Raw genomic sequence first — 17,432 nt, 5'->3', positions numbered from 1 at the left:
TTAGACATAAGTACAAAGAGTTGTTGAGATGATCCACCGCCTCGTCTCATTGCATTGGTATGAACTGGCAGGTTTAAGAACGTTACAGACTAGTGCGTTGCAAGTAGTTGCAAGATTCAACTCGTCTCGTTGTGAATCTTTGGTCTGGAACTGGGCTACAAGCACACCAACACACACAGATGAATGGTGAAGGAATTGTGATTCAATTTAGAGAGCAATACAAAGTGAAATTATAAGTTGTCAATGACTGTTACTTGCCTTATCTTTAGCTACGTTTACTTGAGGTAAAAGAAAGGGGATATTTTAGTTGGCTATTGACAACACTAAAAGGAGAATATGTTTATTGCTTTTTTCTTGTTAAAGGTCCCATGGCATGAAAATTTCACTTTATGAGGTTTTTTAACATTAATATGAGTTCCCCCAGCCTGCCTATGGTCCCCCAGTGGCTAGAAATGGTGATAGGTGTAAACCGAGCCCTGGGTATCCTGCTCCGCCTTTGAGAAACTGAAAGCTCAGATGAGCTGTTCTGGAATCTTGCTTGTTATGAGGTCATAACAAGCGAGGTTACCTCCCGTTTCTGTGCTTTGCCCGCCCAGAGAATTTGGCCAACCCATGAGAGAGAGACATCATGGCTTTCAAATGAGCAAAGTGGCAGTTGGTCAAGGCCACACCCCCATCCTCCACCTTGCCCCTCCCTCTCTCCTTCTCAACAGCTACAGACACAGAAATGGCACGTTCTGAGGAAAGCTCATTGTGGGACTGGCTCTAGTGGCTATAACTCTGCACCAAGGCTGAATTTTGGGAAAGAGACTTCAGATATAGTATTAGGGGATCACTAAGGTCTATAGAAATGCATCCAAAGAGCACCATGTCATGGGACCTTTAACATAGTGGCTTCTTCACTGGTTGTTGATATAAGTGTAGTTCTAATACAGTAACAAAACATGCGTTAACACTCCTGCGCTCTGATCGCTCTCTCTCATCTGCTCACGATGCATCCCCGTCCCTTTCTCTCTCCCTTCAGCAGCTTCCCAGAAGGACCTTAAACTGTCCCACCGACATGGTAGATATTTCACATTTTCCTGACGTTTATTCGTCACACCCCCAGTGTGTAAAGGCCTTAAGTTTAAAAAAAAAAAAGTGCATCAAACAATCTTACTTGGTCCAATTTTCTGGTAGGGTTCAACTGGCTCCTCCTCTTTAAGGCCATCCACAGGCAACACTACCTGTTCATATGGATCTGAAAGAGGTGGGGGATGGAGATGAGGAAGAAATGGGCAATTTGTTTTTTAGGTGAGTGTGGCAAGGGCATCACATGGTTTACCAACATATTCATACCTTCTCTACCTTCTTTCCTATGGCTTTACATGGAATAATACTCTGGAGTTAAGTGCTTGTTAAGGGCTATATTGAATCTTGTCAAATTACGGTTAATTCTGTAAGAGTGGGCCTTGTTTACCTCCACTGAAGTGAAAACTAGAAATACACTTCTTCACCTGACTATTATTAGAGTCAGGCCATTGCTCATTTAATAGTTTATTTATTATGTAGCAAAAAGGCTCCCGTTTTTTCTGATCTACTGTTTCTATTCAACTCATTTGTTGTTGCTGCTGCAGGAAGTAGAGACTCTGATATGAGGGAACATTGTGAAATAGGAAGTTCACTCACTAAATGGCTTTTCAGATCAAGTCTTGGAGTTTCAAAGAAAAAAATAAATTGTCATGCAAATTGTCCAAAAACTCGTGGTTACCATCAACTGCATGCAGGTCACGGTGCTCCTGGAAGCAGCTGTAGTATTTATATTTCTTGCCACAGATGTCACAGGAGTAACGGAAGCTATCTGCAGATTAACAGATAGAGAGAGACCAGCAATGTTTATAAAGACACTGGATATTACTGACAATGAGAACCAGTATTTCATATATGACTGAATTCAAAACTGTAAATTGGGTAAGAAATAACCTAATAGGAATAAAACATAGTAAAACTTTGCACAGTTTACAGTACAGATAATAACTTATAATAAACTATTTCTATTGCACTTTTATCAACAAAGTTAAAAAGTGCTTTTCTTAACAGGAGAAGTTCTGTTCATAGTAATTTGGCATTAGAATAATTGATAAATGAACAAACAAATAAGATTAAAATACACAGGACAAACTTTGATTGCATTGTGACAGACAAACAGAGGTAGGCTAAATTAGACTAGGGCCCTGTTTACACGTACATGGTTATTTTGAAAACCAGAGACATTTCCCTTCGTTTGTGCCATATCGTTTACATGCAAACTGAGAATTTGCCTCTGAAAAACAGAGTCTTTCTAAAAACTCCGGCCAGAGTGGAGATTTTTGAGATCTTCGTTTGCATGTAAACTGAGACTAACGGAGGTTTAGAAAGCCGAGAGAGAGATAGAGGAAGTGATTTTTTGCTGTTGTTGCTATTTTCGGGATTCTGATTGGCTAGCGTGGCCTTGAGCTTCTCGTTACACTGCCACCTACAGGTTTGGCATGCTCTTGACGGCATTAAGGGCATATATACACGGTTACATGTAAACACTTTTCTGAAAACTGACAGCTGTGCACAATGTTTGTTTTTTTTGTTGTTTTTTTTAAACGGAGAGGTTGAAATGTCCGTTTATGAAAATAGCCAGCCACATGTGAACGCAGCATAGATAAACAAGGCAAATAGGCAGATGAATCCCTGGGGAGAAAGTCATAGAAAAGGTAATAATGATTTGACTATTTTTATGAGTAACCTCTCCATATAAACAAAGCAAAACATGCAAAACGAATTTCAATGTAAATTAGTTCAATTCTGCAGTATAAATTTGAAATAATAGTGTATATAAATATATAGTAGAGTTCTTAAGAATTAAATGGTAAATTGTCCATGCATTTTTATTTGGAATTTGTCAAATTGTACAAACTGCTAACACATGATTCAAACTGAATTTTGAATTTTTTGAACTGGTATACTACATTAAACTTTAGTTATGACACAAATCATCTACATACATTTTTTTAAATGTGCATGTATATTGCCATTTCTTTTCCAACTCTGTCGAGGGATAGGATATAAAGGGATGCAGATTACTTGTTCTGTTCTTGGTAATTTTGTTGCCGTGGGAAGTATTGTGCCAGGTGGCTGTTGACAATTAAGAACACCTGACGTGCGCCTTGGCACACCACAGTGAAATCTTGTCTAAAGCCAATCTGTTGCATAAACAGCATGGCATAGAGCAACTGGAAGAGCAAATCAATTTCTAACCTCCTTTCTCCGGAGGCCTGTACGAAGCAAGATTTGGCGTTAGCGAGCTAACTTCGGGTTCAACCCAGGATTTTCTGTATCACGAAGGTGGATCACTTGTTATCAGGTTCAATCGCCGTGGTAACTCATGCTGAACGCCTAACCTGGTCAGGAGCAGGTTAAGTTGGAGATCAGAGATCAACCGGTGTAAAAGCACCGCCTACTGACCAATCAATACTCTGTTGATAACGGCGTCACCGTTCTTAAAGAAGCTCAGGCGGCGGTGCGCAGAGAGAGAGAGAGAGGGAGAGGGAGAGAGAGATGCGCTCATAAAAATTAAAACATTTAGAGACCGACAACCCCGTTAACATTCCCTGATGGGTATTTTTATGAAATATATATATTTTAATGGGAGGGAATTACATATCGGCTTCTTGAGCCGTGTGTCGCAAATGTGCACACCGGTTTGAATAATGTTTTTATATTTTTTATTTACGGTCACGATTGCTTCCCACTGCCAGGGTTGCAACTGAAATAATAGGCTAAAGCAACGACAGTTTATGGAAAGCACAAGTGTAATTATGGTCAGATCTTGGTCCTGACTGATGGGGAAGGGATATTGGAGTTGTGATGTAAACATCTACAGCGTCCGCTATTTTTTTTTGCCAGCTTTCCTTCCTGTTTTAGGAAGTAGCGACTGTATTGCATTTTCCCTGTAAAACCGAGTTTGTGTTCTTCATATTTATGTAGAATTATAATTTGCTCTCTCTTATATATAACATAAGCAGCTCTGGTAGATGTTTGCGATTGGTCGTGGTGCGCAAACACTGCCTCTTTTATGTGAACGCGTGCGCCGCTGGATTGGGAAACCCTGAGTTGACTGAAATAGTTGATAACCAGCGTTGTGATACAGCTTATGCGGGACCACAGTTGTTAGGTTAGGTGAAGCCGGATAACTGAAAGAGATCCAGGGCATGTTGCTCTTGCTTCGTAGTACAGGCCTCAGTTGGTTCAGGTTTAGTCTTCTCTCCACAATAATATGCCAAACTGATGCTGCCCCAGCAGAAGGCCCCTCACCTTACACACCCATGTGAAAAATGTTTTATCATTTAGCAGCAGAGCAACAACTTCTAAACTTTCTTCAGTCTTTTCTGTTAATTCAATCAGCTGCATTATTGGCAAAATTCATGAGGTGTTACAAATATGTATTTAAATACAGTACAATGTTTATTCTGCTCTGCCCTGATCATTTTAAGTCTGAAGAAAAAAGGGGGCACAGAAAAGCCAACTCAGTTGATTTAAAACAACCAGTTTCTTCAATTAACAGCAAGAGGGTTTATGCAATTTGCGCTTAATTGGCAACAAGGACATACAGCTACACAAGTGATTATTGGGGTGCCTAACTGTAATTGCATTTATAACCCCTCAAGGCTCCAATACCATGTATATTATATATTTCCCTCACTAATTGACTTGATTAAAAGTATTTTCTACAAATTGGTAGGTTCCTGGCATTTGTCAGTGTAATTAAAGCTCAAATAACATCATTGCTCCAAGCATAGGTGAGGACATTGATAAATAAAAATAAAGATACGACAACCTTAACGGTCCTCCGATTTGGATGTATTAATAAATATATCATTGATATCTTCTTGCCCACAGCTTTTGATGGCTATGAAATATTTCAGAAAAAAAGGCCTGGGAAAATCCAGCCATTATTCATATTAAAATGCATTTTTTATTTGAGAAGCACTTAAACCATGACATATTTCACGTTTAAATGCAAAAATACAGTTTGCATTTTCATGTTTAAGTCTGCCAATTTCACAAAACTGAAAATGCAAAATCCATTTTATATTTGATGTCACAATCAATCAGGGTTATATTTTGGAATACACAATGCAAAGACACCTGGCAGGTCGCTGAATTGGCCAATCAAGTATGAGAAAATGATAACATTCTAGACCTGTAAACTCCTGTCTCAACCTCTGTTTAGTATTTTGGGGTCTGATGATTCAAACAGATTGATGATCCATTAATCAAACAAGACTTCCTGGATCGCAGTTGATTGTCACACTGGTACCTGAAGCACACCCAACGTTTTTTTATTAAACACAGGGCTGTTTTGTCAGAACTTTGTCAGAACTACAGAAAGTTTGTTCTAGCTGGGCTCCCAAAATACTCTGTTTAACTCCAAGAACTCCACAACACTAACAGCCTGTGTTGTCTCCTGCTTTTTTTTTTTTTTTTTTTTAAATTCTCCTTTACCCACACTACTTCAACAGAGGGATATTTTACAACCCATACTAACTGGAAAATCAAGTCTTATTATCATTTGGCCTTGCTTAATGGTCCTCAGTTTGTTTTAAAATGCAGACTTGCAATGATCCAGAGTAGGTTGCTATAGTAACCAATCATTAAGAAAAAGTCTGGTGTTAAACAGGCTTAAAGTCAAGGTTACAATAATTTTATATCTTCACAGTGCTGCCCTAAACCTGAGATTTAAACATATTTTGATCACAGACATGTAGAACAAATTTTATTCTTCAGGAAAATATGTGTATTTATTTATCTATAATAAATCAATTGCTACTAAAATAAGTTATAATTTTCCTTTAGTTTGTTTTATCTTTACATGCTGCCACATTTCTTTGGGGCCACTTGAAGCAAGTTATATTTAAAAATGCTCTTAGAAATTGGCATGCCAGTCAATATCAAGTATAAAGTCTAAATATGTGGCGTCAACCAAAAATGCTTTACAGGATGTTCCATCCTCCTAAGAATTTAATCTATCAGCAGCATCTCTTGCCTACTAATTAACACTGCCACAGACCTTTTGGTTCCACTGGATTTGTATTCCTCATACAGTTAAAAAGAAAAAGTGACTGTTGTTCTGTCTGCATCAAGATGATTGTTCTTTCTTCCTGCCATGTTGCTAGTGCTGCCTTTAAGCAATATGCACATTCATGTAATGACTGCTGAGAGTGTGTGTAGCAAGCTTTATAAATAACTCTCAAGTACTACTCTGAGGTAGGAGTATTTTTAGTCCTAATCAAACTTTCACTGTGATTCATGGGACTGACTTTAAGATGCCTGATAAATACAGGCCCTGGCAGCTGATATACAATGCAATTAGAAGAGCAACATCCCTATACCCGCCATTTATTTTTATATGTAGTTTCAGGTTTCCCCTCACTTAAAAAAAGAGGAACTGATGTCAGAAAAAAAATCATTGTGATAATCAGAACATTGTGTCCACACATGACATGATTGTGCCAGAAATATGTTGATGTTTCCTTATAGGTACCTGGTATTAGGATGTCACCTATGGGAAGGCGGCTACAGTGAGGAGACAAGACTGATGGGAGAGAGGGAGGGGGACAATGAGGGTAAATAATATGGCTTTTAGCCTGCTAAGTCACATAGAGACAAAAGGTATCTTTAGTTATAAGTTGCGTTTTAAGTGTGGATTGTTTTAAGTCAGCTTTGTGAAAATCTAAAAGATACGTATCTAGTAAAAACAACATTTCACGTCTGTTAAATGAGCCAGGTATGAAATAAACAGCTTGTGCTGGCATGCTTATAAACTTGAGTGTGTTCAGTAGATGAGCAAAAGTGTACTCACTGTTGGGTGTCTGGGGAAGACCATCTGCAACCATGCTATCTGATTCTATAGTGGAAAAAAAGGGGAAGACAGTCAGCCTTAGATAAATCTGTGAATAGCTTTTGGTTGGTGCTAAAATTGCTATCTCACATTAATACAATAAAACAATTCCTAGCCAAAACAGGACATGCATGACTCATTTAGAGGAAGTGAATAATTTTAGGACCATACTGTCAAGAGAGGAAAAACACAGCCGCCAGTCAGTTATTATTTTTCGACTTTTCATAAAGACAATACATAAGTAAAAAAATAAATAAATAAATGTGTCGTACCTCTGTGTGCCCTGACGTGTGTCTGAAAGCAGTTATAATATTTGTATTTCTTCCCACATACCCCGCATACATAGGAACCTGCATGAAAATTCAAAACAGTGTCATAAAAACAAAGTGATAGCATCATCAGGAGTATATGAAAGCCTATTAGGGACATTGTAGGAAGAAAAAAAAATCTATTATGGAGCTGAGGGAGCAGGGTATTATTCTGAGATTAAAGTCGTAAATTTAGGAGAAAAAAACTCTGATTTTCTCTGAGATTAAAGTGGTAAATTTATTAAAAGAAAAAAAGGTTGTTTTTTTTTCCCCAAGGAACCACACTGCTTCAGGATAACCACAGATGCCGCGGCTTACTGAGTATTATGCATGCAGTTAATGACCTACCCAATCAAATAATATATTGCAATTTGGATTTAGCAATAAGGAAATACGTGATTTTAGCCCCAAATCACCATATTATCATAAGCATTTGGACGTTGAAAATACATTGCTGTGAATTGTGCTCCAACCGAGTTTGGCCTGTTTTGGGTAGTTTTTGCTATAATAGCTTACATGTAAATATAAACACTTGTGTTCTCTGCTGCCATTGTTACTGTAAGGTCTCTCCTTTACATTGGTGACTCTCTTAACAGCCATCTGAAGGCAGCAGGTATATGGAGCTAAATCAGGGCCAAATGTTTTGTTCATTTGAAAAAAATATATATAGTTGAAAAAATAAAGCTTGAAATTGAAAAATTAAGTTTTGGTCAAAACTTGGAAAAAATAAAACCATGTATTCAAACTAAAAATAAGTGTACCAATTTTTCTTTCAGTTTGAATAAAATTTAGATTAAATTCTGGAATTATTTTGAATAAATTATAAATTTTCATTTTTCACTTTTATATTTGTTTTCAGTTCCACATTTCAGGTTTTCAGATTCAAAACTTATTTTTTTACGGCTTCAAATCTTTTTTTTTTTCGGTTTCAAATCTTTTTTTTTTTGGTTTCAGATCTGTTTTTCACTTTCAGATCATTTTTTTTTTTTTTTAGACTTTTGGCCCTGATTTTGCGTGGGGGGCGTGGCTTCAACTCAGAGGGGCGTGGTATTATGAGTGACAGCCTAACAAAGAAGGCAGAAGACTCCTCTGTCATGTTGCCTTCAGGAAATGGTGTTACTGTGAAAACTATGACTGAATGCTTTCTATCCAATATATATATGTGATTTTTACTTAACAAACTGATGCCAGTGACAAAGTTCCATTTAAAAAATTGTATTGGACAACACATGGTACCAATTACACTATAAGAGCAATAAACTGTGCCAGATTGTGCAGTTCGGCAGGAACAATGACTTCTCCCACTTCCATGTATGACTTTGAATGTAGCACCACAGTATTCACTTGGCAGTCAGCATAGCGTCCGCTCCGCCAAAGCAACATGCTGGCACAGCCCACAGGTAAGACATGTGAAAGATATTAGCCTTTTTGAACAGATACTTTGGGTTATTATCCCCGCAGTGGCATTTTTTTTGTCATTAACACATAAAGGGAAAATAGGTGGACCGCTGGAAATGAAGCATCGCTAGCACAAAAGTTAGCATTAACTAACGTCAGCTTCACACTAGCTGGTGTTTTTACACCAATTTTAGTGTCCAGCTCAAGTTTTTTGACTTTAACGTGTAGTGGTCTTTGTTAACCTCTGTTTGTCAGAATGACCATAACTCGACAGTGGCTGCCTGCAGCCGTACAGCCTATAAATGTAAAAACTTATAGATAACTAACATTGCTAGTGTTACCTTTTCATGGTTAGTTTAAACAACATAACTTGTCCTGGTCCGCTTTGTTAATCAATCAATCAATCAAAGCTTTTATTACGGACACACACGGTCCAGAAAACAGACAGTAAGACATACAAATACAAAAAGACAAGTTAGTGTATTCTGATACTTAAGTTAGGCTGTGGTAGAAGCCTTCAAAGTTTGCCCACTTGGCATATTTTGTAAGGCATAACTGTCATGCTGTTACATGTAACGTTATAGTGTAAAACGTAATTTATCAGGCCAGAGCATTAATGTAAAGTTTTATTTGTCTACTTTATAAAAAGAGACCTTCTTCACTGCAGCCACTGTCAAGTTATGGTCATTCTGACAAACGGAGGTTAACAAAGACCAAGTTAAAGTAAAAAAAACTTGAGCTGGACACTGAAATTAGTTTAAAAACACCAGCTAGTGTGAAGCTAACGTTAGTTAATGCTAACTTTAGTGCTAGCGATGCTTGATTGCCAGCTTTTCCCAGCTGTCCACCTATTTTCCCTTTGTGTTAATCACAAAAAAATGCCACTGAGGGGATAACGTCAGCAGTATCTATTCACAAAGGCTAATATCTTTCACATGTCTTACCTGTGGGCTGGTGCCAGTGAATACTGTGGTGCTATAAGTCATACATGGAAGGGGGAGAAGTCATTTTTCCTGCCGAACTGCACAATCTGGCACAGTTTATTGCTCTTATAGTGTAATTGGTACCATGTGTTGTCCAAAACAATTTTTTAAATGGAACTTTGTCACTGGCATCAGTTTGTTAAGTAAAAATCACATGTATATAGTGGATAGAAAGCATTCAGTCATAGTTCTCACAGTAACACCATTTCCTGAAGGCAACATGACTGAGGAGTCTTCTGCCTTCTTTGATAGGCTGTCACTCATAATGCCACGCCCCTCTGAGTTGAAGCCACGCCCCCTACGCAAAATCAGGGCCAAAAGTCTCAAACCGAAAAAAAAGATTTGAAACCAAAAAAAAGAAATTTGAAGCCGTAAAAAAAAGATTTGAAGCTGTAAAAAAAAATAAGTTTTGAATCTGAAAACATGAAATGTGGAACTGAAACAAATATAAAAGTGAAAAATGAAAATTTATAATTTATTCAAAATAATTCCAGAATTGAATCTATATTTTATTCAAACTGAAAGAAAAATTGGTACACTTATTTTTAGTTTGAATACATGGTTTTATTTTTTCCAAGTTTTGACCAAAACTTAAATTTTCAATTTCAAGCTTTAGTTTTTCAACTATATATATTTTTTTCAAATGAACAAAACATTTGGCCCCGATTTAGCTCCATACAGGTATGTGATCCATCTGCATCTCTAAATGGAGAGATGATATCACTGTCAAGCCAATTACACACGCCAGGTCTGCTGGTTAGCCCCCCATATCTTTTCAAAACAGTTCACACAGCTCCACGAAAAATTGTGAACCTTTAAAACTTCTCGCTCCCTCAGGACCATCTGTTCCTGCCAGTCTTTCACCCGGTGTCTCCATCCTAAACACCGGAAAACTAGGTAACGCCATATTTTTGGCCTGGAGCTCCAGGTAGCCTATGTGTGGCTACAACTGGCTATAACTTTCCTCTGAGGAAAATTCTCTACAGGATTCCCAAACTGTCAGTGTGTTGTGACGGGGAAAGTTCCTCTGTGATTAAAGGGGGTGAAAGCGGTGAATGTAATAAACCATGATTGCCACCAACTCTAATGCACCCACCTATGCCGTCTTTCTGATCCCACCTGCGCCCATGTGAGCCACATGCGTGCCAAGGAAGCCTGGCCATGAAATTACCAAAAGTGCGTTTGGCACACTCCCGACTCAATTGGCAGGGCACACCTGATCCGACTGCACCGCTGGTTAATAGTTACCATAACATAATACCTGAAGGTGGGTGGACAAAAACTCTCGTTGTCCCCCCTCCTGAACCAGTGACTCCGGAACTACAACACAATCAACAGATAAAGATATCGCTGGTTACATCTATTATGGGATGTGTGTTACAGCAGGACACAATACAACAGATCATCACTGCAAGCATAATAATAATAATAATACACGGCAAGCTGCAGCGTCTTTGGTGGGATGATGTTGATCCAACCTTGCAAAGTGAAGCAATGTGGTTCCTTGACAACAACAACAACAAAAAAAAACATTATTTCTCCCCTTTTTTACCTCGTAAGTTTGTGACTTAATCTCAGAGAATAGTTTGTTTCCTCGCAAATAATTTTTTTTTCCCTACAATGGCCCTAATACGCTGTCGTAGGAGTACGTACACACATAGCATTCTTCATTGTCATAAAACGTAAGATCTTAGCTCCAAGTAAACAAAATGTTTACTGAATCTTAAAATTCTGAGAACTTTTCTCTGCGTTTGCCTAAAAGGGAAGAATGACTACAAATCTGATTAGTTCTTGAAATAGGGGTGACCCTGAATAGTCTATGCTTCGAGCCTGATTCGACTGCCAGTCTCATAATCGAATCTTCGCAGAGTCGTAAAGCCCAGTCCAGACGAAAGATTCGCGGCGAGACGAGTTGAAACTTGCAGCTATTTGCAAAGCGCCGGTCTGCAACATTCTGAAACCTGCCAGTTCACACCAATGCGACAAAACGAGACGGTGCATCATCTTCATAGCCACGACTCTTTGTACTTCCGTTCCAACTTGCAACTTTCTTTGTAGCTGTATATCATTTGTTACGTCTAAATATGAATGTGGACAACGTTAGTGATAATGAGATACTTGCTACAACTAGTAGAGCTGAAACGGCAAAAACGTTTTATTTATATAGGAATTACTGCTTTGTTATAAGGACGCACACGCTTTTCAGTCGCTCTCTAGGTCGCTCAACCATACACTGTGCTGGTGGGCGCTCTTTAAGCCTCCAGGCCGGTTCTGATCACTGCAACTTTGCCTGTAACGTTCTAAAATGGTTTCGTCTGGTTGTAAATCTTTGGTCTGACTCTGAACTGGGCTTTATGAAACAAGGTACCTGCCATTTTGGCTATATGGGGGTGCTCAATGTCAGGTTTAGATAGAACTACCCGTTTTCCTGTTTTCTCCCAATAAGTTAATATACAGCCTACATGCCTATTAGGATATAAATACTAACACATTGCTGTAAATAAAAATGTGAACTCTGTGGCTGGTAAGCTAAGTTGGTAGAGCAGGCATACAGAGTTTTAATCCTCGACGCAGAAGGTCCCGAGTTTGAGTCCGACCTGTGACGGTTTCCTGCGTGTCTTTCCCCTTTCTCTCCCCTTTCACTTTCTCAAGTGAGTGAATAAATCCAACCACCCCAACAAATTTAAGTTTCACTTTCCATGATCCGTAACTGACGGTCGTCGCCCACACGCCCCCCCACCCACATAATTCAATGATAGGCAAGACTTAACAATTCTGATTCTACTATGAAAATTATTAGTCGGGACACCCCAAGATTGAAATATGAATGTCAGAAGCAAAGATTGGTATCAGGGCCAATCAAGGCATGTTTTATATTTTTGGGAGGTATTTCCAATATTCTGTCCTCCTATACTATAAATGAAGCTACACTAAATATTAGAAACATAACTTCCATTAAAATGTAGGATTATTGCAGGCCTGTTGTATTAAACTGCAGTAATTTTAGCTAAGTGTACCCAATAAATTGGCAACTACAACATTTGTGTATTTGTGCAAATTATTTTTACCAAGGAATTGTGGTAAAGTGGGTGTTTTAATAATAATAATAATAATAATAATAACCACCATCATTTGAGAGCTTCAAGTTTGCAAATGAGATTCCAATCAAATACTAAATATGACAAATTGAAGTGAATGGAATGTCAATTGTGCTCACAGGATTGGAAAATTACATTTTAAAAATGCAACCGTAACAACACGCTGTCAGTAGTTTTCATAGGGGCCATTTCTTCTGTAGAAAGTAGTTCCAATAAAAACAGCTTACAGCGAAGTCTGTAGATTATCCTGAGTAACCAGGGCATTGTTTATGAAAAGCTGCTGCTACTGGGTTTTTCTTTTAAAATGTCATTTTTAAATGCTGTGCAGTTTTCTTTGCGTTGTTTTGTCAGTCAGGAAGCAGGGTCAGGGTCAAGAGACACCAGACAAGATTGCAGTCAGGAAATGCATGTATATATCCATATACTGTATATTCACACACCTATGCATGAGTCTGTGCTCTTCGTTGGAGGAGGAGTACCAAGGGCAAACATACCCTCGGTCTGAGCTCTACGGGATGCACCTCCACTGGCTCCTCCATCATTTCCTCCAATGACAACACAGATCTCAGCAGGATTGGCATCACCCACTTTCCCATTACTCGTCTCTGAGGTCCCAGGCTCTTTCTTTACTGTGACAGGTGGTGGAGTTGTGTTCTTAGTCTTTGGGACTAAGGTTGGTGAGGGACCATCTGTGGCCGCACTCCCACCATCCGCCTTCTCCTTCCCAGGAATGGGTGCCTCTTGTGCACTCATGACTCCACCTCCTCTGAGCCTGTGCTTCTGTACCAGGGAAATAAACAGAGAGACAGACAAAGACTTTACTCAACTGTCCTGTAACAATATACAGCCTTGATTCAGGCATGACTTATAGCCAGATCTATAGCATCAATGCACAATATTAGCACTGCGAGGTTAAACAGATGTGTTGTTGTACTGTAGATAGCAGCTTTGATTTGAACCTACCGAGGTACCTAAGAGCAAGCTGCACATAACAAGCAGTAGCCTGTATCTGACAACTATTGAGTGTAAATAAAAATAACAAAAAACGGTCAGACAGATGTGTGAGATCAAAATGCACAGGAGCCACTACCAGCACTATCTGTGACAGAAAAAAAAGACAGAATTTTCTTGTTAGAACAGAGTGGCTTAACTGTTCATAAGTGCCCTTTAATGGCATGAATTCCTCTTTTGTGGCACCCAAATGCTCTAATTTCAAAAATATCCAAATTACACAACTTGACACTTCAGCACAAGGCTATAAAAGGCTTGTCAAGAGAATGTGCTCAAAATGTAACCATGCAAAACAGAGTTATGCCAGGATGACTGATATTATGGAAAGAGGGGAAATTGGTCTTCTAATAATAGCGCACCAAAACAGCAACAGCAAACCTTTTCATAGCCCAATACAGCTTTCTTTGGATATGACACACAACCAAGAAGCATCAGCAAACATGCCCATGAATTGGATAATGTTGACACAAAACATTTAGGCTAAGGTTTTAAGTTCAAATTGCTTACCTTAATCAGTAGAAAGTACTGTCAGCTCAATCATACAGTGATTGTGCAACACTTAACAGTAGCAGGCCTGAAGGTTGTACAAGTTGAATGTTTGGTTGATTTCCAAATACCTTCTACAACTTTTAGAAAGTTACAAGGTTGAACATGACTTTACATTTTAAGTATAATTGTAAATTCTTCTTCTAATTATTTAATTAGAATTCAGTCTATTTTTGTATTTTGTTGGTAAGGGGATTCATTCTCTCAGCCCAAATGCAATGGTAAACCATCCATTTAACGGCACACATCGCCAATGAGGCTTTTAATTTGAGTATTTCCATTTCCAATGCTCAGTATTTCTATTATTTCTTTTTTTTTGTGTACTTCCCATTTTATACCTGAAATGGCATTTCAGGTTTTGTAATTTCTCTTTCCATTAGTCTTGTCACAGTGTCTGATTTCACCAGTGGCATAAGGTGTACAGCAACTGTGTACACTGCGTAATTGTATCCACACTGTCCATGGACTGAAAGTGTGAACAGAAATGAGCCAACAAGCTGTGTTTATATTCACAGGTTATCTTTGGGACCTTGTTATGCAATTTTAACACTGTTGAAGAAAAAACTATACCATTGTTGAAAAGATAAAATGTCTCCCAACTACTACACTTTACTACAGACATGAACCGGACAGCTGCTCAATAACCCCAACTAGAGCTGGGCAATATATCGATATTATATCAATACTGTGATATGAGACTAGATATCGTCTTAGATTTTGGATATCATAATATCGTAATATGGCATAAGTGTTGTCTTTTCCTGGTTTTAAAGGCTGGATTACAGTAAAGTTATGTCATTTTCTGAACTTACCAGACTGTTGTAACTGTTCTATTATTTGCCTTTACCCACTTAGTCATTATATCCACATTACTGATGATTATTTATCAAAAATCTCATTGTGTAAATATTTTGTGAAAGCACCAATAGTCAACCCTACAATATTGTGGCAGGATCGATATTGAGGTATTTGGTCAAAAATATCATGATATTTGATTATCTCCATATTGCCCAGCCCTAACCCCAACTTATTCATAAGCAAGGTTCAGGTTCATACAGTTTTAACCAGAGGCTCATAACTACAATTTTAAACCACAGATCTTTAAAACTTAAATACATGACTGCATTGCATTAGAAGGGTGAAGTTAAGCTAAGGCATAAAAAAAAAAATTGTTTGGTTCTGGTTGGTTGTCAGTTGAGGTCATGGGTCTATAGGGAATTTATTTTATATTTTTTCCCAGTGGCAGCAAGGGATAGGTAGGATTTTCTTTTTCCTTTACAGTAGCACATAGCCTACCTGTTACTACAGGCTTAGTAAATTGAAAACATGATGAGTCATTCGCGTGCATATTAATTCAATTAAATTTTATTTATAGTATCAAATCATAACAAGAGTTATCTCGACACTTTACAGTTAGAGTAGGTCTAGACCACACTCTATAATTTACAAAGCCCCAACAATTCCAACAATTACAGTAATTCCCTCAATAGCAAGCAGTGCGACAGTGGCGAGGAAAAACTCCCTCTTGGGAAGAAACCTCAGACAGACCCAGGCTCTTGGTAGGCGGTGTCATTAAGCAGCCACATGTATCGGTTTTGGTCTTATAACACATCCATAGGTTTACCAGCGGAGAGAATGGTTCATTTAGACAGCAGCTAAGAGTTTGTCCAAAATTCAAGATTTGTTGCAAACTAAGAGAAACAGTTACACTACAAACTGACATCTTTCATTTTAGCTTGTTTGTAAAAAAGTCGCTATTTGCAGAGTAGAGCTGTGTTTGCACAGCGCAGTGGACAAGAGTGGACAGCGCAGACAGAGCAGACTGAAATATCGGTTTCTACAGGTCAGAACAGGTAGGTGGGTATACTGATAAGTATTGACTTTTTAAATCACGGAGGGTTTATTGTAGGCTACTTACAGTAACGAGTGTAGCGTTAGTTCATCTGCGCCAGCGGCAGTAAATAATGTATAATCTGTATCGTTTCCAATCAGTTACATGTGCCGCGTCAAGTAAAGCACACACATCGGCTCTGCTGTGTGTGTGTGTGTGTGTGTATCGCTGTTCAGAATACGGACTATCTTCCATAATGCAACGTTTGTAGTGTTGTGAAGTTGTCATTAGCTTCACTGCTGGTAGCCACCTCCATTGAGCCACAGGGACTTGCTGTAATGTTAGAGCACTCTAAAGGGCGTTTACCTTTCATTTGATCGTGTTTGCTTGCTACGTGCCATCCTCTTGAACGACATTAAACACAACATATAGTTCATGAGTGGTTTCATCTGCTCTGTTTAACGTGTTGAAGCTCTCCGGCGGCGCAGTAGCTGGCCGGTGAGGGCTGCTTGAAGGCGCCGTCCACACGCTGCTGCCGTAAAACTGGACACAGCAACCTTAAGTGACGCTGCGGTTAGACAATCGGGTCCTCTTCCAGCATTGCTGGACAGGTATCTTGTATCGCAAGAGTGGTGTACAAAAATTTAATTATAGTTCACCTCAAACTTTTTATTTGTGTAATTAATTCGTATAATTTCTTCCCCAAGCTCATAAAATAAATTAGGGTCCCACATAAATTGACAGGGTCGGTCGGAAACCGGAACCAAACAATTATTTTTGTTAGGCCTTGCTTTTCTGTGTCAAAGGCTTTGTTTAGTGTAGCCTTTGGGAGTCAATTTAAAGGTTGGGAATACCAATTTCTTACAGTGTTTTGGGGAGAACTAAACACACCTGTGTGAAACATGTGACATTTAATCATGGCCTTTTTTTAACAGTCTGAAGCACTGACAGACTGGGATATTAAATCCCAAATACAGTCACTTTTAAATTCCTTGCCTGAAGTTTTGAGGAATTTCCTGCACATTGTGGGTCAGGAACCCCTAGCCTGCCATTGTTCTGCCTACTGTGGTATTGGGGCAAAGGCCACATTTATACTTTGCCACATGGATAATTGCAATAAAAAAGGGTTAATTGCACTCAGCTGAAAAGAAACTTTATGGCTTTATTTATGTTTGCGCTGTAATATCATTAGCACAATATCTTTTGTGAATCGGACCATAAGACGGGGCAGATAGCGGGTGCAAGTGATGCGCAATTGATGTTTTTTGGGGGGAGGTTTTAAAGCAAAAATGCCAAACAAAAATAAATGTATTTTCTGTCAGACAACTGGAGACATTTTGATGACAT

General features: G+C 38.7%; 1 protein-coding gene across 13 annotated transcripts in view; it reads right to left on the bottom strand.

The window, feature by feature from the left end:
* znf618 (zinc finger protein 618) overlaps positions 1–17,432 on the bottom strand; it is a 41,074-nt gene that overhangs the window by 15,228 nt on the left and 8,414 nt on the right. For 10 of the 13 annotated variants that reach the window (XR_003694577.1, XR_003694575.1, XR_003694574.1 and 7 more), the window contains 6 exons: positions 13,138–13,477; positions 7,183–7,260; positions 6,872–6,916; positions 6,554–6,604; positions 1,751–1,840; positions 1,160–1,240 (listed from right to left, as the gene is read on the bottom strand). Coding sequence is in view for 9 of the 13 variants with exons in the window: in XM_028601249.1 (XP_028457050.1) it covers positions 1,160–1,240; positions 1,751–1,840; positions 6,554–6,604; positions 6,872–6,916; positions 7,183–7,260; positions 13,138–13,450 (658 nt within the window). In the remaining 4 variants the exon portion in view is untranslated. The remainder of the gene's footprint in view (positions 1–1,159; positions 1,241–1,750; positions 1,841–6,553; positions 6,605–6,871; positions 6,917–7,182; positions 7,261–13,137; positions 13,478–17,432) is intronic. The other 3 variants (XM_028601257.1, XM_028601255.1, XM_028601254.1) reach the window with 2 other exon arrangements.

Source organism: Perca flavescens, chromosome 16, assembly GCF_004354835.1.
Source record: "Perca flavescens isolate YP-PL-M2 chromosome 16, PFLA_1.0, whole genome shotgun sequence".
NCBI classification, from domain to species: domain Eukaryota; kingdom Metazoa; phylum Chordata; class Actinopteri; order Perciformes; family Percidae; genus Perca; species Perca flavescens.
Note: the sequence above shows the minus strand (reverse complement) of the source record. Positions and strands in the feature narration are given on the sequence as shown.